Raw genomic sequence first — 27,824 nt, 5'->3', positions numbered from 1 at the left:
TCTTGGCTCATTCTCCTAACAGTTTTTTTTAATAGTGATAAGGTAATTTAAATCACACATACCTGTCCCCTTTTACCTATGTAGAGAGCATGACTATTGTGTGTTTGGCTATGGATTAACCATGGAATCCACCTCAGAATTTTGTTTCCTCTCAGTTTTCAAACAGTAACCTTAAAATGAATGGAGTGTGAATCCAAGCAAGTGCAATGTTTCAGAAAATGGGCTCATTTGTGAACTTCTCCCTTCTCTTCATGTTAAGGGAATTGCTTGTACTAGTCCATATTTGGAAACTCAAAATGACAGAATTGTCAAGATAATGCTGACCATGGTACTAGAATGCCTAGAAAATGTTACTGTGTTTCCATGACGCTTTCCACATATTCTCAGGTGTTGCAGTCAAAAAATATAACATTGTCTCCTGGAGACTGAATTTATTTTCACCCTTACTTACAGAGAAACAACCACCTTTTGCTTAAACAACTGCCAAATTTAGAGCCTCAGAGGACCACAAGTTCATGAGCATAGTAATCTATAGCTGTTTCCACCTGTCTCTTCCCTTTTTTATTATTAATAGAAGAACTCTTGCTTGCTTATTTATGATTTGTTTTACAAAAAGCTTGTTCTAGAAGCAGTAGGACATTCTCTACTTCAGTTATTCTAAATGTTAACGATCTTTGACATCCTTAAGTATTGATGTCCTTTTTAAGAAGACTTGAGTTATAATTATTATGTCTCACACTAAATTGTTACTGTCAGAATATGTATGCACTACCTTCCAGCTGAACTGGTAAATCTTTAATGCTTTTAAACCAGAGTGGAACTTTCTCCCTTTTTTCCTCTGTCATTATTGTGATGTGTTTTTCCCTCCTGTCCCTTACCCCAGGTGGGGCTTCATGCTTAGGAGGAAATTTCATAAGAAATATAAATGTCGTGGTTCACTAATTATATAAATATATACTGATGCTTTAGTAACTGTTAACACCAAGCATGAAACAGTTCATAAATATTTTACTGAAAGGGTTTTCTCAAATCTGGGTAATAGGGAGAGATTAAGCATCCCTGTGCAAGGTACTTGTACCCTGTTCTGTAATTTTGTACCTTGGACTGAGAGGAGCCAACTTTACTTAAGGTAGCTTATACATGCATGAATTAGATAAAACATGTCTGCTGTATTTAATATTAATGTATTTTCCTTAATTAATGTTTTATGACTCTGCTGTGAACACCTTTATTCTAACACACTAAGTTTTCCATGTTTCTTTGCCTGCTTTTTCAACAAAGAGGATACTTCTGACAAGATGGATGGTAAGAAATTGTTTAGTCTGTCCTCTAATTCTGTTAAATATTTGGTAGTGTTTTATGTAAAATTATTGATTTTTAATATATTTGTTCATTAACAAAATACAGTGCTGTTTTCTTTAACCCCTAAGTAATCTTGAAGCCTTAATATGTCTTGTGTTATTTCTGTGTTTGTTGATGGTTTTGTTGATTGTTCTGTATCAGTGACAAAAAAAATTATCGAAATGTGGTTGTTACTCCTATTTTTTAAAAAAGCTCTGTTAATTACAGAGGAATTACAGAACAGCAATGGGAGAGCAGAAGATGCTTGACCACATAATTAAGGATTTAAAAAAAGACACACAAAAATCTCTTTCAAAAGTACTCTATCAAAATCTAGTCTAGCTACATAATTTCAAGTGCCTGTGAATCCTGTAATACAATGTAATTCTATTAAAGAATAGTTTGTTAAGAAGACCTACCTGTTAAAATAGTTTATCAAGTATTCCAGCTAAGTTTTAGCCCTTACTTTTTTTCTAATTCACTGTATTACAACACATGGAGGGAGTGGTCGTATATCTTTATTCTAACTGCAATAAGGCTTCTCATAGCAGTTGTCTGTTTCGGGGGTGTGTAAGTAGTGCTTCCCATTTAATAAAGTGACAGAGTCCTAGCTCAATGCCTGATAATTCTAGTTATAATTTAATGCTGGGGCTATGTTTGCCTCTTAATAATTTGTCACGTGTTTATTAACAGTACATATTTCAAAGACTGAGTAGTTTACTGGAATTGAGTGATGTTTATTGTAGAATGAAATGAAAACAGTAAGAAGGTGCATCTCTAAAACCCAGAGTCCTGAATTAAAGCATGGATGATCAATTTCATGAAAGATAATTCTTGGAAGAATTTGAACCATTTTTGAGCATTGCAGATGGCAAGCCTACTTTAAAAAATTGAGGGGAGTTTGTGTAGTAGTGTCTGTCTTGCTTACTTCTATATCACATGTCCTTATGTTTAATAGGATTTATTCATAACTGTCTGTGCTGATCACTTGGTCTTGAGGTTTTGCACATTGCCACCAGCAATAAAGGTTCTTAGGGCTGTGTGTACAGGCTTTTTCGGTTCTTCAGACCAATAGTCACAGCTAATTATGTACCACATACCTGTTTTAAAAATAGTGGAGGAAGTACTATGCAATTACTGAAGTAACAGGTTGGGTTTTTTTTTCCTAGAGAATATTTGTAGTGATGATGTGTGAGACGGAATGAACACAGCTTAGCTCTCCAGCTGCTCTGATCTAACTGCCACCGTGTGGAACTAACAGTTTTTCCTTTTCCACTAATCTTGGCTGCATGTTTTTGCCAATTCTTTCACTAATGCCTTGTAATACTTCAATATCAATCCCTGTAGGCAAGCAAACTCCAGAAAACTGATTTCATGAAACAAAAGTGAATAGTATTCTGTTATTTAGCTTTTGGACCTGACACTGAGTCTTTAGCCATCCAAACCAGGTGGTAGCACAGGAGTGGAGAGGAAGGAGAAGCAGAACCCACCCCTTTTAGGAGCAGCTGGCTGTTAGCCTGGTTTAGGTGTTGCATAGAACCTGCCTTCCAGGATCCAGCTCTGGAATAATGGTGGGTTTGGGGAGTTAGTTTAGGGTTTGTGGTTGTTTTTTTTTAACACAGACCGGTAAATTTGATCTTGAAAACTTTGAATTCCTACATACATATTACTTTAACTGTTTTTTGTGAAGAAACATTGAAATTTACACTGAATTAATTTTTTAGAGGGAGTTTTTAAAAATAGTGCCTTGAAGGTAGTGTAATATGAGAAAGCTGTAGCCAGATTTGCTGAGATTAAGTTCAGGCTAGCCAAAGACACTAACAGTTTTAATCGTTGTAGTTCACTTATAAGGCAGAAACAACAGAGTGAAAACGAAAATGGAAATACCTTTAGATTTTTTTTTTTGAGGCATTTAACATTTTTATCACTATTAATACATATTTTATTCCATAATCTGATTTGTTCTAAAGGAACTTAGAGGAAGGACTGCTGTTTAGATAGCATCCCATCAATTCCTAGGTGCTGATGTCTGTAAAAAGATTTGTCCAATCCTCATTTTGTCATAAATCAAGCCATGTTAAGCTTGGCGTACTTGCTCAAGTGAGATCTAGTTTCAGCAAACTCGTATTGCTTCCACTTCCCTGAGAAAAATTTGATCTTGTGCATGTAGATCTTCAGAGTAATCGTGGATTTAATTCAGAGAAATCCTCCTTGGTGGCAGTTCCTCTCAGATTATCACTGTCCAGTGTGGGAAACACTGTCCTTATATATTATCTTAGAGAAAAACAAAATAGTCTGTTTTCTATTTTCAGAAGAGCTTGCACTAAAATATTTTTAATGTCTGTTTTTACCTGTACATGTCATTTCATTGACTATTTGGTAGATTTATTTTTTTTTCTATTGATTGTCTTGGTGGTTTCGTAACAAGTTGGGGAGGCAGTGCTATATATTGTGTTCTTACAAATCACTAACAGTATAGCATGGATGTTTCTCGATAATTTTTCTTCAGTTCAGTAATGGAATTGCAACACAAAAGCTTTAGCCCTCTTGACTTGTTAAAATCTGTCAAGATTCATAAGATTAATCTCAAAAAGGAATTGGAGACACAAAATATGGTTTGGAATATCATGTATTTTATTATTTTTTCTGTTTAGGAACAGCTTCTGAAGATGGTAAGAAAATATTTTGTTAGACTAGCTAATGTTTTCAGCTTCATATTTTCATTGATCCAAATTAAGCTTTAAAAGTAGAGTATGGTCTTTCTGGGGCTTTGTGGAGGTTGGTAACTCCAGACAGCTTATGCATCTAATACTTGGTTGTCATGTAGTATTTTTACAATTATTTTGCTTTTATTTTAATTCTCAAGTACTCATCTGCAGTAGAAGTGTCATTGTTTAACATTTCTAGTGTGAAAATGTAGGAGCTTTATAATTTTGCGTTTGTTTTTTAAAGCAAATCTTGTCACTGAATACTTCATCGAATGCGTTCATGCTCTGGGAAGCAGGTGCTGCTATTTCTTATCTTTTTGAGACTTGGGAATTCATATTTCAATATGCTATTAGCATTTAAACCTGTCATTACTGAATGGATGTAGAGACTCCAAGTGAGTTAACAGTTCATTTGCCTCACGCATACCAACTGTGGTTTTACTTTGATAAAATCGAAGCAGGTTCCAAGTGGTAATTTAACATAGTATTCAAATAGTGGCACTCTGTATTCCTAGGCTGTGGGGCCGAATTCTGAATGCATTGCAGTCTCACCGCACTCAGTGGGAAAACATTGCCATTGCACGGGGATAACTAGTAGAGTTTGGACTAGTTAAATCTAACCATTCTTGCTAGTGTGTTGTTTTCTAACAGTTTAGTGAATAACCTCCTTTATCCTGATTCTCTTCTTATAGACTCTCATCTATGGCTATTCCCTCTACTTGGATGAATAGTATTAACTTGGTTGGTCTCCAAATTCTGCTGTGGGAAGCCTAAAGAGGCTAGAACTAAATAACAGTCTGTGTACCTAATTCTTCTAGGTCAAATATTGACTCTACATGTCTAGAAAATATTTCAACTGTGTTGTTCTTAGAAGTGGATTAGTTACTGAGCTAGATCCACCCTGTACAAGCTTTTTGGGTTTTGTTCTTGCAACTTATAAGAACTATGGTTAGCATGGTTCTTTGGTTTTGTTTTGTTTTTCTGTTGTTTGAGAGGTTGGCTGAGGAAATGTAGTACACAACTATTATTTTCTATTATGAATAATATTTCAGTTACCTATAATTCATCCAACTGGGGTCTTCCTTTCTTTTATGATTCCACTGAATGCTCTGGATGTTATGAGGAACATGGCTAATAATGCAGAAAGGTTTAACCGAAGACCCAAGATGGTCTAGCATTCTAGATAGAAGTGAATTTATCTAGTTGTAGATACTCAGTTTAATCTGTCTTTTCCTCAGTTCTTCTGTCTGTTGAGGAGAGTAGAATTTCCTTATATCATGTTGTCACTGAGGAGTACTTAAGTGTGTACTGTAGTCTACGCAAAATGCTATAAAAGGCTTGGGAAATCCTGTAGAAGTCTTGACTGTGGCCATGAAAGCAGTAGAATCTTCAGTAATAGGAAAGCGAGTGTTTAGATTTCTAAAAAGGAGTTAGGTTAGAAAGAAACATCAGCACCCTGTTAAAAAAATAGCATAATTTTTGTAGTTTTATAACAGCAAAAGTAGAGTTACAACCACATGTAACAAGTAATCATGAGAAGACTGTACCTGATACAGCAACATTAGTTATATGCATTGTCTATTATATTTAATAAACTTCTCTTTAATATAGTCAACCTATTTATGTAGGAAGCAAGAACTAGTTAGCTCAGGGTGTTTATGAGAGAAATTGTTTACTGAAACATGTAAGATCAGAGGAGAAGTATTTTGATTCCTCAACTATTAAGTCCTTCAAGGTGTTCAAATTTCTACTAATTATCCCAAAAAATTTGTCACCAATTGAGTTACGCTATGCTGCTTTTTTATCTACAGAAACTTAAGAAAATATTAGTAAATGGCTACTGATGCTTTGCTTTCCACATTACTGTGAAAAACTGGTTTAATGCCATTTTTTTTATAGGTCGTATACGAACAAAGCTTTCAACACCTTCTGTTGGTATTGGAAATTCTAAAACAGATTCCAGAGGACGGAGTAGAACCAAAGTGGTGTCACAGTCTCAGCGTATGTATTTTCTGTTTGACAGTTATACCTGATAAAGAGGCCAAATGTTTAAGCATATATTTATTCATTGACCAATGGCTACAGTCAAAGTTAATTTTTAAAAAAGCTACATACTGAGTTGTTGTTCTGTGCCTTAGGTTCATCATCGCCAGACAAAAATGAAGGTATTTTTTTCAGTGTTTTGGGTCAGTGGTATTTGCATGCTTTTCTAATTCATGTTGTTTTTCTCTGGACAAGATACTACATTAGCTCTTAGCTTGCCAATTATATTAGATAATGTAACAGGAAGTTAAATCTACCCTTAAATTCTGTCTTCAATTATAACTTCTCAACATTCTTTTCCCCCCTTTCTGACCTCCCCAACACAAAAGACCAGTAAACTTCTGTGTCAGTTACATATGACACATGGATGAGTAATACAAAAGAATAGGTAGGCTGAATGGTGTCCTCAGTGTTACCTGTAAAACCTGATTTCTTATTTTTCAGAAAGTTTTTATTTTTCAGCCGGGCATATGTATTTACATTTTAAGCTAGGCAGTGCTCTAGCTCTTGGATATATACTCTCTTCCTGTTCACTTAAGTCTTCTTTGGAGTAAAAATACTAGACCCTAACTTTATAATCAGTTACTTAGCTTATTTTGAATCAGAGGGTTAAAACAAGCAATTTACTGTATGTCAGCTAATCCACAGTAATTTTCTGTGTGTGTTTAGAAGCCAAAGCAAATGCAAAATTTCCAATCTAGCTGAGCACTGTCATTAATCAAAAAGACCTGATTACCTCACATTCTTTGGCACTGGCTGACCTATGGCAATTTGTTCACACATCTGATGTCTCCAACAGACATCATCTGACTAAGCTCTGTAGTGTTTTCAGACTCTCATCTTTGTCTAATTAAGTGAAGTGAAATGATATTAGTCAACGAAAGAAAAACTAACGTAAAATTAAATGAACCAGTCCTATGGTTTGTCAGGTCTAATATTATAAACCAAATAAAATTACAGAGATTTTGAATTTTCTAGTACAACTAGTTTGCTCTCAGTAACCTTACCCACTTTATTTTAATAAAACCCCTTAATTCTGTGTTTAATGGCAAAAACACTTCATAGCAGTGGCTGCATTTATCATAAACAGAATAACTTCAGAGGTTAAAAAAGCAGGTAGAAGAATTTTTGGGCTTTTTTAAATCCCTGTTAAAGAGTACTTCTCGTTGTTTTGCATTACTTCCTTTTCCAACAAATACAGTTGTATCAAACCTGAGCCAATGCTCACAGGTTTTGTGAAATAAAACTAAAATATCTGAACAGATAAATACAAAAATAATAAAATCCAGTAAGATAAACTCTCTTTAAGTATTTTTGCTTTGACGGTGCTTTAATCCCACACATCTGTGTGGGACGAGAGCTAGAATATAGTCTAGTTATTGACTGTGACAAAGGTTGTACAAAACTTGTTTTAAGTTTTCAGTGTTAAGATGACTATACTATACCATAAGCAAAGAATATTGAGATTAGTAATTTAAGAGGGAAGTGAGGTAACAGTTCCATCAAATCACTTTTTCTTGTTATGAAAAGCTGGAAGCAGTATCTGTAACACTTTTTCTAAGTGGTAGGAAAAGTTCTGAAATAAGCTTTTTGAAAATACCTTCATACTTTTGAGCAGGCTTGGTAAATTCTTAAAAACTTAAGGCATTTGGTAGACTGCTTTGAGGGAGGGGTTAAATTTAGGTAGCCAGACAAGAATACTGTGATCACCGTCGTAATATTAATTAAAACTGACTGTATATTCCGGGAAACAAACTGAAGCTTTTTCTGTTTCCTTTCACTAATAATGACCATTTATTTCCAAGAGAATTCATTTTTGCTTAGTATTAATGTCTAAAGAGGTAAATTGAATTGATACTGAAATAACTAGATTTGTCTATATCTGTTGTCTGAAAAATAAATGCATGAATGAATCTTTACAGCCTTTTATTACTACTTCTGTTCAGAACTGATGGCTTCAGTTAGCTCATTATAACCTGTCAGTGGGGGAGAACAAGAATTCTGAGATGTTTTAAGGAAGATAAACAGGGCAAATACAAATGGACAGGTGAAGGAGAATGGTCAGACACTTGTATGCCAGCTGTCTGGGTGATGTTTATGTGACTGAAAATTTTCACAGTGTTGTAGGAAGCAGGAGGCTTGATCTTTCCATACAGGGGATTGGTTTAGTTCCCCAGCTTATAGTGGAAGAATAGCTTCATATTAGATGTAAGCTTTTAGTTTTTTGAAAACCACTATAACACAAATGCTTTCGTAAATTTAGGGTTACAACTATTGAGTGCTTTTGTTCAAAGATCATTTTATGAAAGACTTGCAAATTTGAATGCTTTTACAAAAGATACTTTTTTAGGCTTTTAGAAGCCCTTTAGTCTTCCTCTTTGATTTTTTAAATTGTAACATAAAATAAATGCCTATACAGTCTATAGCTCATTATTTTAGACTTATCTATGGAAAAAAATTTTTCCATTTTTTTCCTCTCCCTTCCTGTTTGGTTGTCAGGTATGCTAAAATTGCATTTAAATCCTCATTCAGAGAAAAAAAAAATTCAGGATGGAAACAAATTCTTACTGTTATGTCAGGTTAATTTTAAAGAGGAAAACCTGAAATTCTATGCAAGTCTTTTCAGTTGTGCCATTGTGAGTTGGTTTTGGTTTGGTTTTTGGTTTTTTTGGTTTTTTTTTTGTCATCCACCGCACCTGCAGCTCAGTTCCTTTACTGTCTGTCTCAAAAAAAAAAAGTTTTGGCCTTGTGTGTAATTTTTGTTCAGCTGTTGAACTTCTTGAACCTTTTTGGCAATGTAATATTCTTTTAAAGTAATATGAAGGCTACAGTTTCATGTTTAATTGAAATTTAATTCTTCAGTATTATCCCATTGTTGATTAGAAAGCTGAAGAATTGTAATTCGCTTGTGCAGCTTTGCTTCATCTGCTTTGTACATAGCATCTGAGTTTAATTCTTCAACTGTGGAAGCTACTTAAAAGCACTGCTTTAGCATAACACCCTTGTGGCTTTTTTCCTGTGTGAAATGACTAAAGCTTTCTTATTTCCATTTGCCATCCATTTTTTAATCTGCTCTGCTCCCTCCCTCTTCATGGATTATAAACCCCTACCCTAATCCTGCCTTTACACTTGTTCAGGATCACAGTCTGCTAACCCCATTGGTGGTAAGAGTCTACAGAATTTGTGTATACATCATTGTTTGATCACCTGTTTGACATAGCTCATTTAAGGACCCTATTCAGCAGAAATTCTGGCTGGCTTTTTTCCATGTGCTGCATTTACCTAATTGGACATAATCCTTATTTAGAAGGCAGTAGAGATATGGGATGTTTTTCTCACTTTAGAATACTGTTTCAGTAATCCTCCTTTCATTGTTCAGTTTCCATAGATCTACTACTGGTGGCAGTACTGCCAACAGTATGCTAATGCTGTTACTAGCTTAACGTTTTCAGGATATTAAGCTTCATTTGGTTTATTTACACCATGGCGGTACACGTTGCAGGTCAGACTATACAGAAGAGTATTAGAATGAAAGATTGCATTTCTTCTGTGTATTCTGAGAAGAGTGTTTTTCAGGTTTATGACCTGTTGAAGAAAATTTTCTGAAAGTCTCTGGCACAGTGAAAACTTTTACAGTGTTTTCCATTGTTTTAAAGAGAGATAAAATATTGGAGGCTAGCAAGAAGGCATAGTAATGTCAGTTCTGAGTTGAAATGCCCTTGTATGAAGAGAGTGCCAAACCCTTAATTTTTGCGGACCACCGCAATTCTATAATTTGCCTACTTTGTTTTGCTGTAGAAGTTACGCTTGTTTTTTCCAGGCTGTAGTATTTTATTTATTATTTCTGCTGAATAGGTCCATAGTTTGGAAAAGGGATTTTGCTAAATAATCATTTCAAGTTTGAATTCAAACAATGAATCTGAAAGTATATGCATGGTACATTGTTTTAGTTTTCTGCCTTCCACCCAGCATATGTTTTATTTTGTTTGGGATTATGTTTCTTTTCCCATATGGTCGAGCTTTAATCAGCTTGTATTTTTTTAAAAATGTCTTGTAAGTAACCCATGAAACTCACTTGAGATGTTGCATGTTAAGTCTGTAGATCTGATAGCATAGCTGTGGTCATACAGTTACCTGATGATTTTGTGAAGATTAATGAAAGGGTTTTATGTCTATGTGATTAACCTTTGGTTAAAATTGTTTTGCTTTTTATTTGGTCAGACTTCTTGAATTCTGCAGCTGAAAACAATATATTGACATCAACTGTTGGTATAAATTGGTTATAACTTGAGAATAGTGGATTGTTAGGGCTTAGAACTTAAATTTTCTGTAACTGAAATATCAAAATCAGGCATCAGTGACCAGTTTCTGGTAGTCAGTACAATGTGTTGGACATTTACAGCACTTCATAATGTACAGTTTTGATTAGTAACAATGTAAGACACTTAAATATGTCTTGATCAGTTTTTTAGCTTGTTTAAAACTAATTGAAGATTTTCTTTGAATTTGTGGGGTAACCTCCACAGAAATGAACCTGAGTATTTTAAGTGTCTTGAGTGACATTTTATTTAACTCAAGAGAACAGAGCTTGAAGACCATATGGTTTTAAAAGCAAGGAAGAAGAGTTTAAATGTTAGGAAAATTATGTTACTTTATTACAACATTGGTTGCATTGTAAGAGCTGGGTTAATTGTGAAATCTTAAAAGTGTATATTGAAGTTTAAAGTTGCTCCCTTTAGCTTCCTAGCAGTTTTAACCTTTTTTAATAGAAAATGTGATTAGTAGGATGATGTATCTTAAAAATTGAACACACCAATGTTCATGTTAGGGACACTGTTGGACATGTTAGGAACTGTTCATGAAGACTAGAAATAGTATTTATGTTTTCTTGAGTATACCTAGTGCAAAATAACATGCCAAGTACTCCTTGCACTGATAATTTTATCTACCTTGTATGTAGTGTTACAAGAACTTGGACCAAGGTATTCTATTTCACATTTTTACCTTGCAAGTTTTTCCAGATCATTTCAGTCTACCACCACTTTTCTAACTTAATTTTTTTTTTTTCTTTTTAACCGTGGTTGTTTATCTTCTGTTACTGATATTTATTTATTTTGCCTTCAGCTGGCAGTAGATCTGGCTCTCCTGGAAGAGTTTTGACTACAACCACACTTTCCACTATGAACACAGGAGTTCAGAGAGTGTTAGTGAATCCTGCAGCTGCACAAAAACGAAGCAAGATCCCACGAAGTCAGGGATGCAGTAGAGAAGCTAGTCCTTCTAGGTTGTCAGTAGGTAAGAATCATTGATTAGCTCTTGGTTTCTTTATAGCCCTTCTTACATTAAGTGCTGTATATCTACAGCTTGCGTTCAGTTGTAGGGGGATTATAAGCCTGGAATACATCTCAATAAAAATCTCAAATGCACCTGTTTCCTGAGGTTAGTCTTTGATACAAAAAAAGTTTTAAATTTAAACTGAAACTTCCATTTTTTGCTGTCAGAATGCAGTTGTTCTTTTCTCACCTCCGTTTCTTTCTTCTCTCTTTTCTTCACTTCTTATCCCCACCCCCAAAATACCCACGTCCATTGTATGAAAGCATGATACCATTTTGAAAATATTTTCTTCATCACTTTTGTGTGTTTTCTGCGTGTGTGTGCGTGCATGTATATACTTCTAGGATAAGAAAATGAATATCATATGCCTGTAAACCTCAAGGTATAACCTGATTGCACTTTTATTACAAAGTGTTATTGAAAAGTCTTGATTTTAATGGTATTGCTGCTGTTTTGTTCTGTATTTTGATTTTGACTTTAGCTGTGTTTACTTTATATTTTCCTTCTTTAGAAAGCTGTGGGTTTTGTCATTTGCATTACTGTTGATTAACTTGATCTTGAGCACAAATTCTAAATCAATACTTTTCAGTTTTTTGTCCTTTTCAAGAGGTTTTTCAGCCATTCTGTAAAGAGTTGGTAAATCCCCATTTTTAGCTGTGCAAGGAAATAATTTCGTCAGTCTTAACTTAGAAATGCATCTTTGATCTTACTGCAAAACAGAATTGCATTAAAACTGCAACTTTTCTTATGTCTTCTCCTTTCTGTGCTGCTGTTTGTCTGCACCCTGAATCATACTAGCACGAGGAAGCCGCATTCCTCGGCCTAGTGTGAGTCAGGGATGCAGTCGGGAGGCCAGCCGTGAAAGTAGCAGGGATACAAGCCCTGTCCGCTCTTTTCCACCCCTTGGTAAGTACTCAGAGCCCCTTGTTGTGCATGGCTGTCTTTGCCCTTCATTATTTGCAGCTAACGAACCCATGCCTCCTTCATTTAGCTTGTAGCCAGCCACCATTATTTTTCCCTTCCTTTGGCTCACTCACCACTTCCTTCGATGGAGAATTGACCAATGTGTGAATGGGTTGCACACTTGAAAAATAAGTGCTTTGCTAGTGGTAGTCTTACTTAAATACCAAGTCTGGAAAGATGTGTGATATGCAGTGTCTAGATACTTTCTTTGAAAGGGCAATTCCTCCTTTGGGAAGTTTTTTTAAGTTATGTATTTCTTTTTTTATTACAGCACTCATTGCTTGGGTGCAGTTAGATAATATTTTTCTCACTGACCAGCTAGACCCAAGAATATAGTGTGGCTGTCATCCTCTGCCTTGCCCTGCACCAAGAGCTGGGGTCTGCTCTTACTCAAAATTGCTCTCTAGTCATTGAATCATTTTGGTATATAAGAAGAAAGTATGCTTCTTTTTATGTCTCATTAGCTGTGTTGTCATCACTGCATTATGTGAAAAAACAATATTTAAATTTTTGCTATTAATGCAAGTAAATCTGATGGTGCAGAACTGTATTCTGAGGCTGCTTTCCATTTTCTAAAAGTGAATGAGTAGCAAAGTCTATACAAGCAAATGAACGAAGTACAGTTCTGAACTTTGCTTTTAACCTGTGTAGGAAAAGTGTTAAATAATTGTAGTAGTAGCTGCTGTTACATAGGGAAGAAGAGGAGTTGAAAACTTCTAACATTCACACATGCATAGTTACATTCAGCCCTCATGTCTAGAGCAACTACAAGCAAAAGTTTAATTTTCACTTAGTATTTCAGCTCATTGGCCTGACATGTAAAAGATTTTGCAAGATTGTCAAGCTGTTGTCTGTTCCTGAAATGTCAATAAGGCATAGGAATGTTAGCTTATAATTACTTTAATATGTTGTTGGTTTAGGATTAGGGAGGCTTCTCATCTCCATTTATCCTTGTCAAAGTTGGTAGTAAATTTTGATAAACATCTTTTGTACTTACTGGGGTTGGGTGTTTTTGATTGGCGATACAAAACTGTCTCCGTACGATGATAGCTGAAACTGATCTTTTTCAGTGTTGCCTTTAAGCTACTTTTCAGTATGTCCCTCTTTTTTTTGTTCAAGTGTAGCGTACAGTTAAGGAGTTGGTAATACTAGCTGTTAAATATAGTCTGAAATCAGTAAATCTCTGGTTTCTGTCTCAAATTGAGGCACCTGACTTACTGTTAATTAGCGTTGGAAGTCTATTGTCATCTGTTAGGGCAGTATGCTTCCTATCAGCCATGGTTTTTATTAGGAAAGTACAGATTAATTGAATGAAAGCTGTTTCAATAAGTAATGCTAATTTGCCCAGATGCTACTTAATTGGGGAATTAAATTAAAAGTAGACATTATGTAGGATCTGTTAGTAAACTTGTCTCTTTTACTAAAACACAGCTGGCAGTCTGTATTGTAGTACACATATATCTTACCCTCTTTTAAAAACAAGGGTATTTTCCAGATCTTTTTGTGCTCCTTTTGCTACCTTACAGTTTTACTTCAATTGCATGCATGCGAGATCTGATTAGTATTGATTAAATGCTTATTATCTTAAGAAAACTCTATTAAACTAATACCATAAGATGAGTCATTGGGATGGATGCTACTTGAGGTTTTATTTTAATTGATGGAGTTTAATTTCTGTATTCAAGTACATATACAATACAATAGGTTTAATAATCTGATAGCACAGAGATCTCAAAGTAACATACATAGGAATCTAGTGTTGTTTAAAAAATAAAAGCAGCTATACCTGGAATAAATTACTAGGATTCCTTCTAGTATGGCTGCTTATTTGAATGATTTTGAATGTCATTCACTGTTTTGTTGGATCAGTTTTGTCTTATAGGATGGTACTAACTTCTATCAAAAATATTAAATTTAATGTTTTCCAAGGGTACAAGTGGAAGATGAAATAAGACAAATTCAGTTCTGTGTTTGTAGCTAGAGACAGTTCTACATGGGGTTGGAGTGGGGAATGTAATTAGTATTGCATTTCATTCTCAGCACAGAAAATTTTGCTTAGAAATGCTGAGCCCTTTGGGGTATAAGATGACCCAAATGCTACATGATTTCTTCTCTGTATACACTGGTATGAAGTGTTTATGTAATCTCACGTCTTGGTACAACACTGAAAACTGGGAAATAACAGCCACTCTGAGAAGCAAGTGATTTGTAATTCATACGGAATTACCTATTTTTCTGTTGCATATAGTTAACAATAAATATCGGATTAGTATAATTTCAATATTTTAGCTAAGAAATTTTTATTTTGAATCCATTCAAAATCCTATTTTGATTAATCTTTTAAAAAATCAAACAAAAATACTTGCACAATTTCTGCAATTTGAGGGGTAAAAAGAGTATGCTTGAAAATATGCTTTGGAATTGAGGTATGTGTGATCTAACATAGTGCTTCCTTTCGCTCTTTTACCTTATTCATCATATTTAAAATGTATATGGGGGAGGATCATCTTGAATTATATGCCTGAAGTTTGAATTTTTAGTTAGATCTTTAATTTTCAGGGCTTGATGATGGAAAGCAATAGAAGGGTTTATCCTGTTATTGCTTAAATTTAAAGCTCACTCTATCAGCCTTGATGCCTAAGTTCTTACGTCCTCTTTCCTGTCTCCTTTTCCATGCTGAGACATACTTTCTAAAGTAAAGAACCAAGTATTTCACAAAGCATTAGTTAAAAAATAAAATTCCCTAGATAAACAACTTTATGCAAGTTTAGTTTGAAAAAAAATTCATTGCTGTACCTTATGTAAGGAGTAGAGAACTTTATGTGGGGAAAAAAACCTTGGTGTTGTTTCCAGGACCTTTACAAGACTTTCCAGGATCCTTTTAGAGTTTGCTCAAGTTAAAAGAGGTGTGCTTCCCCAAATGTGATCGGGTCTGTGTCAGGTTTATTTGGTTCAGATCAGACTCTTAAATTGTCTCTGTTAATCAGATTAAAGGATGATTCATGGTTTCTCTTTATACTACTTTATGTATCCAAAAGGTGTAAAATATTTGCTTTTACATTTATTAAATTAGAAGTTGATATCTGGGGTTTATGTCACTGTGGATGGAATTCAAGTTGAAATTGTCAAAATCAGTTTCATTTGCGTGGCTGTAAAATTCTAACTTAAATGAACTGGAGACAGAAGATTAATTGTTTAAAAACACACTGAATTTAAAATAACTTGGTTTAAGGTAGATAACACTAGCAAAAATGAGTCAGAATCTCTAGAAGACCAGTTTTATACAAGTGCCAGGAGAATGGTACCGTGTTTTCTTCCAAGTTCTTAAGGGTCTTTGGTCTCCACTTTCCATAACTTGAAGAATATTAATGAGCTATAGTAAAGCGTGTATATATATATATATATGAAAGGAGTAAAAATGTGAAATATTAATCGCATTAAATATTTTTAGATTTTTAATTAAAATTGAATCTTTTCAATTTCATCTACATAGTGTTGAGTTTTAACTGAGGTTGACTTACCTGTACATAGGCAAGAACTCATTTATACATATTGTCAGCTGCAAACACAGTAAGTTTGTGCAGTAGTCACTTTATGCAGATAATGTTTGGTACATGAACTCTGGCTCTGGACCATGTAGAGTTGAGTTAACTCTACAATGGAAGACCAGTATCAGTAGAACTTTCTAGATATTTCTAAGGGTTCTGTTTGTGTGTGTGCACGCGTGCATGTGTGTCTATGCATTTTTTCTTCTTTGAACTTAAACATACTTGCTTTTAATCTGCTCTTAATCTTTTATATTAAAAAAATTATGCATGAAATGTCCAGTGTACATAAACCTATATAATTCTATAATCATATTCTACATTATCAACTTCTCTGAGCTTTTTCCTTCGGTGTAATACTCATTTTGTCGTGCTAAAGCTGAATCATTTTGATAAATATTCTCTTGTTCATTTAAGCAACTATTGCAGCACTTGATTCCATAGTAATAGATAGGGTTTATATGATCCTGTTATTGCAGCTTCCAGACACCACTCCAGATCCACTGGTGCCCTCTACGCTCCTGATGTTTATGGGGCTACAGGTGAAGGATGAGTACACTTTGCTGTCATCTGTGCAGTCATCCTGGATTTTTTTCCCCACCCACTTGGTTATTCATGTAGTTCAGTTTGAAAAAGCGTTATTTACATTAATTTGAGTTTTGTGGTTTTAATAATCCAGATAGATGTGTTTATGTTGTTAGATTTTGTTTCCACCCCCACCCTCCAATGTTAATCCTTTTCTTCCTTAACAACAATCATTTTATTTTTACTTGAAGAACTTTTTTCATTTTCCATTTTTAAGTATTTGTAGAGCATTCTTTATGCATGTAGTTTCCTAATCAGCACTCTCAATAGCCTTCCTACTGTATTTACTTTCTTTTTCAATGAAAACAAAAACCCAAAACGAAGAAGACATTAATTAAAAAAAAAAAAAAAGTTTCTTTCAGTTAAAACTATTGTTTGTGGAGGTTTTCTTCCCTGTGATATTGGAATAACAATGTTTGTATATGACTTTTTTTTTTTTACTCCCATTTCTTACTTTTCACTGTACCACTAAAGACTTCAGAATGAAAATAACCACTGTTTTAGCCACTACATAATTTATTAGAAATATGAAGCAATTACTTTTCTTCTGCTTGGGTTTTTTTAGTGAGTGTGGTATTAATGTGTTGCTGTTCTGACTGAATTCTTTTTATTCGTTTTTCTTCTTGTTGTAACAGGTACTGGCTTCGGAATTAGTCAGTCGAGTAGATTATCATCATCAGTTAGTGCTATGCGAGTTCTGAACACAGGTTCTGACGTGGAAGAGGCAGTAGCAGATGCTTTGGTAAGAATCTCACTTACCTTGTGTGGGATACAGACTCTTTAAAATGTTTGCTGTCTATAGTGAAAAAGAACTTGTCATTCATTATTTTATTGGCTTCTAGGTAGGGAAAAAAAATTGAGCAGGTAGCACTAACTAGCAGTTTCCCACAACAGCCAGACAGACTTTTGGGTAGGCTGAAGGCTTGTCAGCGCTGGGAATGGTGACAGCTAAAGCACTCTGCTTATCATAAGCCTGGGTTCCTTTTTAAAGTTGTTCTGTCTGACAATGTGAGGTTGATGCTGAACAGATAAACTGATGGCTTGGCAGGTAGCATTTCATAATTCTTCAGGTTTTGTTTTCTTTTGTTCAGAATGTTACACTGAATTTAAAACTGGTTATGCCATTCTCTTTCTTAACCTTTACTGTTCTTTAAGAGAGTGTATTTGGCTTCTCTACCTCTCTGCCCCAGTAAGCCAAACTGAACACATCATGTATTTTGCTGTTCTGACATTTACATCAGCAAGCTGAAATCTTCAATAAATTTAAAATGCTGATGCTATGAATCAGGTACATTTTTATCAGGTATTGTATACTTTGCAGTATATATATACACACATACAGGTATATATTGCATGTCATTAAATATTTCATGCTTTAAGGAAATTGTTATTAGTCTGTTCTAAGAAAAGATTATTTGGAACATTAGTAAAAACCTAAAAATTAGACTCTAAAAATTTTAATTATAGACAGATATGACTGGATAGAGAGAAACAACATCTCAAATGAAGAAATCTGAAGAACTCTGTCATGTTCTTAGTCTGGTAATTTATTGATTTCTTGGTTAATACTATCATTTTGGCACATTAGTTCAAAATTTGTGTGCCTTCACTGGCATAAAGATCAGGATATCTCTGAAATCATGCCTGAGAGGTCATGGTGTGATGGAATCGTTTTTCCCCTTTCTGATATTGCAGACTTGCAAAAAGTTCTCAGCATTGGTGGGGAATGCTAGTTAGTAAACTGGAAATCAAGTCTGGATTTTGGAATAAGGAACACTAGAAAAACAGTCTATACAACATGAAAAGTTTCTGGCTATAATTTGAAAAATGGTTGCTATCCACACTGGTGCCACATGAAGAATATCTTAAGTACTTCTAGCAGCTTCATGCCGATTCAGATCCGGCTGGGTTGAAGTATATAGTAAGAATATAAATTGAGGAGAAATTCATGATTCTGATGACTACTCTTGAGGCTTGAATGTGTCCTGCTTTGTGGAAGCAATAAAGTTTGTTCACAGAAACTGTTTGTGTTACTTGGATCCAGAATAACATAATGCTTCTGGAAATGTTAGAGAAAGATTAGTTTGTGTATTTTAGCGATAATCTGTCATTACAAAGAAGGATCAAGAACAGCAACATTTTGTGGTATTTTCATGCCTGGTTGCCTGCCATGCTCGAAATGTATGTTGTCCTGTATAGATGGCTCTATTTAGATGGAAAACTTATGAACAGCCTTTTTGTTTTATCATAGACTGAAGCCCCCACCTCAGAACAAAGTTTTTAAAAGGCAGAGTCCTGACAGATACAATATAAAAACAAAAATTCCTCTGGATTGTATTACTGTTATTATGGTATGAAAAATACTTGGCCAGTTACAATACTGCTCAAGCCAAAGTGGTATCAATCTTCTGCCTAAGATCTGGTTCCAATATAAGATACAAGAAATGGAACAATGCGGTGATCTTTACATATTTTTATAGCTTTTACTTTGGCACAGTCCTTGGCATTTCAGACTCTGTTTCTTTAAAAAAAAATTTTTTTTTTTCGTTATGGTGACCCTTTTCAAAAATGCTCATGTCTTTGTGGTTTTTCTTTTCCTTTATTCTCTTGAGCGTGTATGTATGTTTATTCTGTTGACAGTAAGCTTGCTTATTACATGGTGTATTGACTGGTTTGTATTAGGATACGTATTAAGTTATTCCACAGACAAAAATGAGAACCCTGTGCAAATGGCAATGGTAATTAAGGGGAATACAATCACTTACACTGCTGGGGTTTTGAGTTGACAATGGAACCCAATTTTTTACTACTAGCTTCAACTCCAAAATTTGAATGGCAGAGTTATTTTGCAGAGGTGTGTGTTTTTCCTTTTAGGATAAATAGAGCTGCTGCATATTTTGTTTTTCCCCCTCCGGCCTTTGGCATGTTGTATGTTGTTTTATTGGCTTGTTTTTGGTTTTAGGGGATTTGGGATTCTGCATTATGTAATGAGCATTTTTGTTGGACATTGCCGTAGTAATTGTTGCAATGACAACATTCAGATACCAGTGTGAAGTTAAGGAGATGAAGTTGATTAGAAAATAAAAGTTTAGACGAAGGTTTCATACCTAGATAGCAATTGACTGCATGTGCTAAGTCTTCATGCTCAAATACCCCTGCATAAGACACACAGATTTTGACAGAGAAGTCTTTGTGACCAGCCAGCAGATGATACGTAATACTTCTCTGGAAATAGAAGCTTAGCAGACTACTTCTTGGCAATGCATGAGATGCTAATCAGTTACAGAGAGCTAAGAGCAAAATTTACGCGAAGACTATGTGTTGTCCAGTGGGAGACAGTGTAATAGTCACAATGCTGCTATGCCTTACCTTCCTGTTCTCAATTTCTGTTTCTTTTCAATAATTTACTGCTAACAGCTCTTAGGAGACATACGGACTAAGGTATAGAAACTATTTTCCTTCTTCAATAGTTTTAATGTTTTGCTATTAACATGCTCAATACAAAGTAAGTTAAAATAACAGAATATGTGGGTTTAGACTTGATCCTTATATTTGGTAACATATGTAAAGCTATTAAGTGAAATCGCTAACTTTCAATACAGTCTTTATATCACTCTTAGGCAGTTTTGTGGAGTTACACGAGTAAACCTTAAGTTGAATGTTTCGTCAAATGTATGTCTTCTCTGCGTTTGCTTTGCTTTTATATTTGGAATACTACGCAATCCATACTACTTATAAAATATTTTATTAACTTGGTTTGACCTGTTGAACACTTGGAACCGTTTATCATTGCAGGGAGTAGGGGTCACACTGATTATTTGAACTGTTGGTCTTTACACTGATTATGGGTATGTATACTGTCTCTTTGAAAATCAGTATTAATGTGGCGGGTTTCTGTACAATAGAAGAAGCCCGTGCGAAGAAGATACGAGTCCTATGGAATGTACTCAGATGATGATGCCAACAGTGATGCATCAAGTGCCTGTTCAGAAAGGTCCTACAGCTCTAGGAATGGAAGCATACCAACATATATGAGACAGACAGAAGATGTGGCTGAAGTCCTAAATCGCTGTGCTAGCTCCAACTGGTCAGAGAGAAAAGAAGGCCTTCTAGGCCTGCAGAATTTATTAAAGAACCAGAGAACTTTAAGGTGAGAAAACATGCTAATAGGAAAACATTTTGTTTCAGAGTTGAAGGAAAGGCGGCTAATGTTCTAAAGAATACAGAAAGCTGGGGAAAGCAGGGGATGTGTCTGAGAGTAAGATGAGTGAAGGAATGTGGAAGCTGTTGTCACTTGTGGGCACTAGTGTATAGAATCTGTTTAAAAAGCTCAGTTTAAGAAATGGAATGTAAAAGCAAGAGAATTCTTGCAATTTAAAAGTGCTTGCATCTAGTGTTGATGGAAGGCCTTTATTATTTGTCTTATTTATTTTTTACTGTTATTTTTGTTGGGTATTCAGAAGACAGAAGTAGCTATAGGTAGCTACTAAGAATACCTTTTTCTTTGCTCTTTTAAAATAGTTGGGAATGGTATAATATATGAATTAGTTTAAAGAGGCATTTCTAGGTTAAAAGTCTCATTTTAGACTGAATCTATTACGCTACATATCCATGTCTCAAACATAATGCTTTACTTCCTTTACTAGATTATTTGATTCAGTACTACATCTGATTTCACTGATTGCTATGCATTTAGTGTTATGGTAGTACTAGCAGGGGAGCTGACTAATGTATTGTTGTCACTTTGACAGTCGTGTTGAGTTGAAAAGGTTGTGTGAAATCTTCACAAGAATGTTTGCTGATCCTCACAGTAAGGTATGTTTAGATTTTTCTTATTTCCAGTAAATGTTTGAAAATGGATACTAATGGAAAGCCAACTGCGGTAAAATGTCAGTGATATTTGCACATGTAAAATTTTTCAAATTAGGACTGAAATCTGATACTGTTAACTGCTTATACAATTCAGTTTGTCAATCTTGAACAAGATAATTTTTCACATTTTTGCAGGATAATTGAAATAAAGGTTAGTTTCATCTCAATGACATTGAACTCGTTTAAAAGTTTGTGCTCAGAATTTGTAAGAGTTTTTAAGAAGTCATGTTTACAGAGGCTACTTCAACATCAGTAATGGTTTTCTCTCAATTAAAAATGAAAGGCTTTGGTGCAGTAGTTTAAATCATAAAGAAAGTGGTCTAAATCATACGTGGTGAATCTGATGAACTGTACCAAACGTGTACTTTTTTTTCCTGTGGTATTTTGTATTATCATAGCTTATGATCATCATCCTTGGATTTCATAGATAGGACTGGCAGTTAAGACTGTTGAATAATTTTTACATCATTGTTAGTAGTCAGTGGGTAAGGTAGAGACTATGCTTCTGTATAAAAGAAAATGTGATGTTTTATTAACATTTACCTAGGTAAAGACCCAGTATGGACGATACAGCAAGGAGAACAGCCCTTCTGTTTTCTAAGACCATTAAAATCTTTCCAAGTTACTACACTTGATAGTATTTTTAGAATTTTTGTGGGAAGAGGGTTACTAGTACAGCTTTATATATGCAGTAATTTCCCGTAGCAAAAGGACTGCAGGTAGGTAAGGAGCTGAATAAAGTTACAGTGGTGTCATGTAAAAAATATGTAACTTAATCTTTTCTTTGCATTATAGTCTTGCTTGGAAGAAACCTTAACCTTTTATGTTGGGTATAACACATCCCACTTTGCATCCATATTTCAGAATTGATAAAAAGATAACCCAGAAAAATTGAGAGCAAAGTAGTTATTTCAGAAGTATCAGCTTTGCCCAGCAGAATTCTGAAAATTGGCTTTGATTATGCAGTATACTTTATATATTTTTAAGTCTTCTTTATTGCTGCAATGGAAAATTAATTCCAGAGTGATGGGAAGTCTTGACAGCTTAACTTGGTGTTTATCTATTCTCATTTTTCCTGCTGGAAAAAGTGACTTAGCTGCTATCTATGACGCAGTGTATTTTGGAAGAAACTGGCATTGCACACAGCAACTTGATATTAAAGTTGCTCACATACTGCAGCAATATAGAAGGAAAGACTAAAGCCAAGCAGTTAAAGAGAAACAGAAGGAAACATTCCATAAAAAGAACAGAGGAGAGGAAATAAAACTAAGTGTTGAATAATTACCGAGTTTTATATTAAGTAATGACAAAATTGTGACTAGCAGCTTGGTTTAATTTTGCTTGTTGCTGTGTTAATATTGCAGCTATGCATGTGTATCAGAACTACCTGGGAGATGTTTTTGTAGTGAAGGGAGCCAGGGAAAGATAATGAAAGTGTTCCAAAATTAATTTGTATGTGTCAGAAGAGCATTTTATCTTTTCATTAAGCCTTTAGAAATGTTACACTGCATTATTCTAGTTAATTGTTTTGTTTACTGGGCATTCTGACATAAAATAATGTTGTGATTTCAAAAATTTGGTCTGTGTTATATAGCATATGTGGTACACCTGTTCCAGTCACTGAAACCTTGCCTGCTTTTTGGTGTTGCAAAACTGTTACGTTATCAATATATTATCAGGAGGATCCTTTAAATATTAAAGAGTTCATGAGCTGTGAATTACTTATCATGCACGTGTGGCTACATAAATCTCATCTTAGACTCTTTCCAAGTGTCTGTAGGAATTACTCTGTCATCACTTTTTTTTATTTTAAAGGTTTACTTTAACATGATAGCTGGATATAGGACATTGCTTAGAAAAAGAGTAATACCGTTTGGAGGAGAAAATGGGAGAATGATTTGAAGGAAATGCCAAGTGCTTACTTGTAAAATACATTCGGTATCCCAATAAAATTACTAAATCTATCATAAAAGTTTTGAATTACCTTTTTTGTTTTATTTTGTTTTATATTCCATACAGGAACTTTGTATTGATGGCCACTAATTTGTGTGTTTTTATCTTTTTCCCTTTTTTGTTGTTTTTTTGTTTTGGTTTGGTTTTTGTTTCGTTTTGCATGCTGTCCCCTGTGTTGGAACTCTCTTTAGAGAGTAAGTTGGTTCAATATTTGTTGGAAGCCTAACCTTACTTGCATGAATGTGCAATTAACCCTTTTTCTCTCTATTTTTCTTCCCCAAAGAGTTCATGCAGTGTCAAGCCTTTTGCAATCATAAAATGCTCTTACAATTATGTAAACTGTGTGGTAAAGTTTCGAGATGTGCTTTATCTACTAATTAACTGACATTGTTTGGTTATGCATTCCTGCTTTATATTGTGGTGGTTGGCACATCTGAAATAATTCACTTTAAAGGTAGATCACTTATAATTATTTCCATACCTGTTTGTTTTTTCCACCGCCAAATTATTAAAACTTCAATGTTAGATGCTCAATTTCAGAATTGTAATTTTCATCATAAAAATGGAAACTGCAAAAATTGCAGTACCCACATACATTGTTCAACATATAGGTGGTTGAATTCATTTTCCATTCCAAATTCATCCTTTACCTTAAATACTCTTACAGCCTTCTTAAATTCTTCATTCTTTGGCCTAAGACAAAATGGTATGATTTGTATTTTTTTTAAATGCAAAAAAATTACTCAATTTTTCATTGGAGTTTTGTCTAGACGTTCATGTAGTAAACCTAAATTCAAACAAAGCTTGAAAACAATTTAGTCCTCAGTTATGTGTATTTTAAATAGCTAAAACATTGGCACAACATCTTCAGAGTACTTTTGCCATAGTGATTCATAATTCACTTCATAATGATTTCTATTTAAACCACTTTACGTGTTTGAAGTGTCATAAGTCCACATTGCTTCATCAAATAAAAGGTTGTAAACCAGTGTGTTCACCTTGTACATTTTAATGAAAAAAGCATGTGCGTCAGTGTCTGCAAACTTGAAGAAACAGGTACAGTTTTTAAATTCTGCTGAGCTGTGTAATTAAATTTGAAGGGTCTTAAATACAGTTTTAAGATCCCCAGTGTAATCTTTATAGCATCAGATTTTTTTTGTTGTCTGCCTAAGTCAAATATATTTTCCCCCTATTTTAGGGCCGTGAAATTCAGAAACTGTCTTATTGCAATACAGAAAGTAGGTTTTTGTTTGGTTTTTCCTGGGTCTTATAATTATGCTCACTAGTTGTGCATCCACAAAGTGGTGTTTTGTTTCACTTTAGCCAAATAGAGATTTCTAATCCTGAGCATAGAAATTTCTTCCTACTGCTGGGAGGGTAATTTGTAAACCTCAGACTTGAACACAAATCTAGACAGATAGAAGAGGAGTTAGATGCCTTTTATTTTTAACAATTTTTGATTTAGTTTGCCCCAAAAGGGAAGTTGAAGTAGCTCATCCTGATGGACTTTTATGTTGAGTAGGATTTGGATTGGTTTGTTTCTAACACAGCTTTTCAATATTTAAGATGCCTGTTAAAACGTTCTCCCTGGTCTTTATTAGATCCTGAAAGAATCATAGAATCATAAAATACCAGGTTGGAAGGGACCTTAGGGATCATCTGGTCCAATCTTTCTTGTCAAAAAGAACCTGAATTTTTTTTATTTCTAATGTGAATTTCAAGGTACTTTTTTTAAAGATACCTGTGTGGATTTTTTTCACTTCATGGTATAAAATTGCTTACCCTGGCTTGATTATCAACATGAAAAGAGATCTAATTTCCTCGGCAATGAAGGCATGCTGCAGCATGCACCAACTCTTCCACACTTGATCAGTGCTATGGAAAAGGCCCCACTTCTGTGAGCTGCTTTCTGCAGCTGTGAGAGGTACGATCGCCGTTTGGGATCATCTGCTCTCAAAGACAGCAGCAGAACTTGGCTTGACAACAAGCCAGGTCAGCTGCAGGAGGATGTGGGGTTCTAGCTCCTCCTGTGCGGCAGTTATTTCCAACATCGTACCCATCTCATAAATACTGAAGAGGCAATATCCCTCCAGCCTTCTTGGCATCATAGCAATACTTCTGCTCCTGTACCTAGCTATCTGCTGAAGCTGGAGTGTGTATCAGATGTGAAGGTAGCATTTTCAGGCCAAACACCCATTTTTCTTGTTGGAGAAACAGGAAACTCGTGGTCCACACTGTATGGAGCATATACATCCTGATTTCACTGGAAGTCTTGAAAAAAAGATAAAACCAGTGAGATACTAAAAAGGCTAATTAAATGAAGTTAACCTATTTCTCATGCCCTGGTTCACACCTTGCGTCCAAAAAGCCCTTTTTCCTGGTCTGAGTGTTGAGGTTACCATAAATACAATAATATGCTTTTTTCTTTACTGAATGCAGTCTTTTAAACATTATTTGTATTTACTGTATTCAATGTTACTTGTTGAAAAGAACACAATGGATAATACGTTTTTGAAAAGATGAAAGTACTTCTGTGTTTTAAACACCTGCCAATCTGAAATGTGTTGTGGGTTTTTTTTTTTCCCTTCTCTGAATAATTTTGTGTTTGCCTGCAATAGCAGGAGAATCTTGTTCTGTTCCACAAATATTTTGTGTAAAGGACTTGGCCAGCTTTCACGATTTTGCAGTATTTAGTAATGCAGATATTTACAATGAATATTTTGCTAAAGAATTGAAGCAGCTTTTCTGGTTTCAGAGAGAAAGTGGTTTTGTAGTCTTTGAGGAATGTGGCAAATGAACTTAATGATAAAGCTTGAAAGGGTGAAAAAATTTTGTAGTGAAAAAAATTGAGGTTGCGCCAGCCATCACAGTAAGCATTTCTTTTCTTGATGAAACTGCATGGAATACCTTATTGTCAAACTTCTACAGAAGTCGGCTAACATTTCCAATGTACTCTTGTATCAAAATCCAATGAGAAAGCAAGAGAGTTTTCTTTTTTCCTCCTTTATTTTTTTTCCTGCTTGGCTGCAAAACACTGCCTTTCTCTGCCTCTGATTCCCTTACTGCTTTCTTCTTTGTTTGTAAGTTCAGCATATGTCAGTGTCATTTCCTCTTTTGCCCCATCCTACCCTCTTTCCATCTTCTTCTGCCTTTTAGGTGTTCAGTATGTTTTTGGAGACACTGGTGGACTTCATCCAGGTCCATAAAGAAGATCTGCAGGACTGGCTGTTTGTACTGCTGACACAGCTGTTGAAAAAAATGGGTGCTGATTTGCTTGGGTCTGTACAAGCAAAAGTTCAGAAGGCACTTGATGTCACAAGGTAATGAGTTCTTAAAAAAATTATTTTAAAAAAACAAACCTCATGTTATTTTAAAGTTTTGGGGTTTTTTTATTGTGCTGTGTGATTCTTAGAAAAATGCAGAGCCAATAACAGATAGTGAAACTTCAGTAAACCTTCCTGCTTAAGTATTTTGATAAAAAAATATTGTTGCAATATTCTTCTCTTAGTGTCAGCAGGCTTTTAAGGAGTTATGGCAGTAATGGATTTGTTTTCTGTCTTCCCTCCGCTCTCCCCAGACTTCACTAATAGCTTTATTCCAAAATGATGTTACGTGACTTTGGGGGCCATCAGAGCTGCCCATCCCTGGCCAGTTGTCTTTCCAAATGGAAGCTGGATTTTTAAGTAGAGTTGGAGGAGCTCTGGGATGTACTTCTCATCCTCCATTGTCTGAAGTATGGGACAGTGTGAACAGTCTAGGTCTGTGTGGGACCCATTCATGTGGCACATCTGCTGTGAAATCTGGGGAGGGGTATGGTGTATGTTGTAGGGAGAGAGGGAATATGGTCTGCCACACTTCACTTTGCTGCTCCATCAGAGTCCTTGAGGGTCATACCTGTAGTGTGCAATGGGGGAGAGCAGAGGCAACCCAGAGACAATAGGATTGTTCAGAGGAGTCTGCAGGAGAGTTGTGGTTTAGACCTTTAGGGTTGCATAAATTTAGAATTGGAATTCTGCTATATCTTTATAATAATTTTCCTCGTTACTTATATCGCTTATTCTAGGTATAATTGCTTCAAAGCAGGAATTTCTTGAATTTTGTCCTTTACATTCTGGTAAATGTTTCTGAAAGTCAGATACGCTATCAACAAAACTGGTAGTACTTTTAAAAGAAAAAATTTCTAAAGCTTTTCTTTACTGAAAAAGAGGGAGGGTTTATTTAGTGCCTCTCAACAGGTATTAGAAGAAAATTTCACGTAACACGATGTGATTTGTTTGTCTTACAGGGAATCTTTCCCAAATGACCTCCAGTTCAGTATTTTAATGAGATTTACTGTTGACCAGACCCAAACACCTAGCTTGAAGGTAAGACTTTTCAGGCTTAACATTGCAAACAAAAACCTTCATTGATAGACATTTGCTTGTCTTAATATTTGAATTTGGATTGTTATTTTTGTTCTGTTTCAAAAAAAAAAAAATGA

General features: G+C 35.0%; 1 protein-coding gene across 30 annotated transcripts in view; it reads left to right on the top strand.

The window, feature by feature from the left end:
- The window catches only part of CLASP2 (cytoplasmic linker associated protein 2), a 146,720-nt gene that overhangs the window by 94,999 nt on the left and 23,897 nt on the right, over nt 1-27,824 (top strand). For 7 of the 30 annotated variants that reach the window (XM_055803402.1, XM_055803408.1, XM_055803431.1 and 4 more), the window contains 12 exons: nt 1,282-1,305; nt 3,996-4,013; nt 5,949-6,050; nt 11,217-11,387; nt 12,225-12,332; nt 16,414-16,476; nt 17,155-17,261; nt 19,937-19,960; nt 20,428-20,669; nt 21,271-21,334; nt 26,501-26,664; nt 27,630-27,708. In XM_055803402.1, the coding sequence (XP_055659377.1) occupies nt 1,282-1,305; nt 3,996-4,013; nt 5,949-6,050; nt 11,217-11,387; nt 12,225-12,332; nt 16,414-16,476; nt 17,155-17,261; nt 19,937-19,960; nt 20,428-20,669; nt 21,271-21,334; nt 26,501-26,664; nt 27,630-27,708 (1,166 nt within the window). Of the gene's footprint in view, nt 1-1,281; nt 1,306-3,995; nt 4,014-5,948; nt 6,051-11,216; nt 11,388-12,224; nt 12,333-16,413; nt 16,477-17,154; nt 17,262-19,936; nt 19,961-20,424; nt 20,670-21,270; nt 21,335-26,500; nt 26,665-27,629; nt 27,709-27,824 lie in introns of all 30 variants that reach the window. The other 23 variants (XM_055803404.1, XM_055803410.1, XM_055803428.1 and 20 more) reach the window with 14 other exon arrangements.

The sequence above is a fragment of the Falco peregrinus genome, chromosome 5, assembly GCF_023634155.1.
Source record: "Falco peregrinus isolate bFalPer1 chromosome 5, bFalPer1.pri, whole genome shotgun sequence".
Taxonomy (NCBI): domain Eukaryota; kingdom Metazoa; phylum Chordata; class Aves; order Falconiformes; family Falconidae; genus Falco; species Falco peregrinus.
Note: the sequence above shows the minus strand (reverse complement) of the source record. Positions and strands in the feature narration are given on the sequence as shown.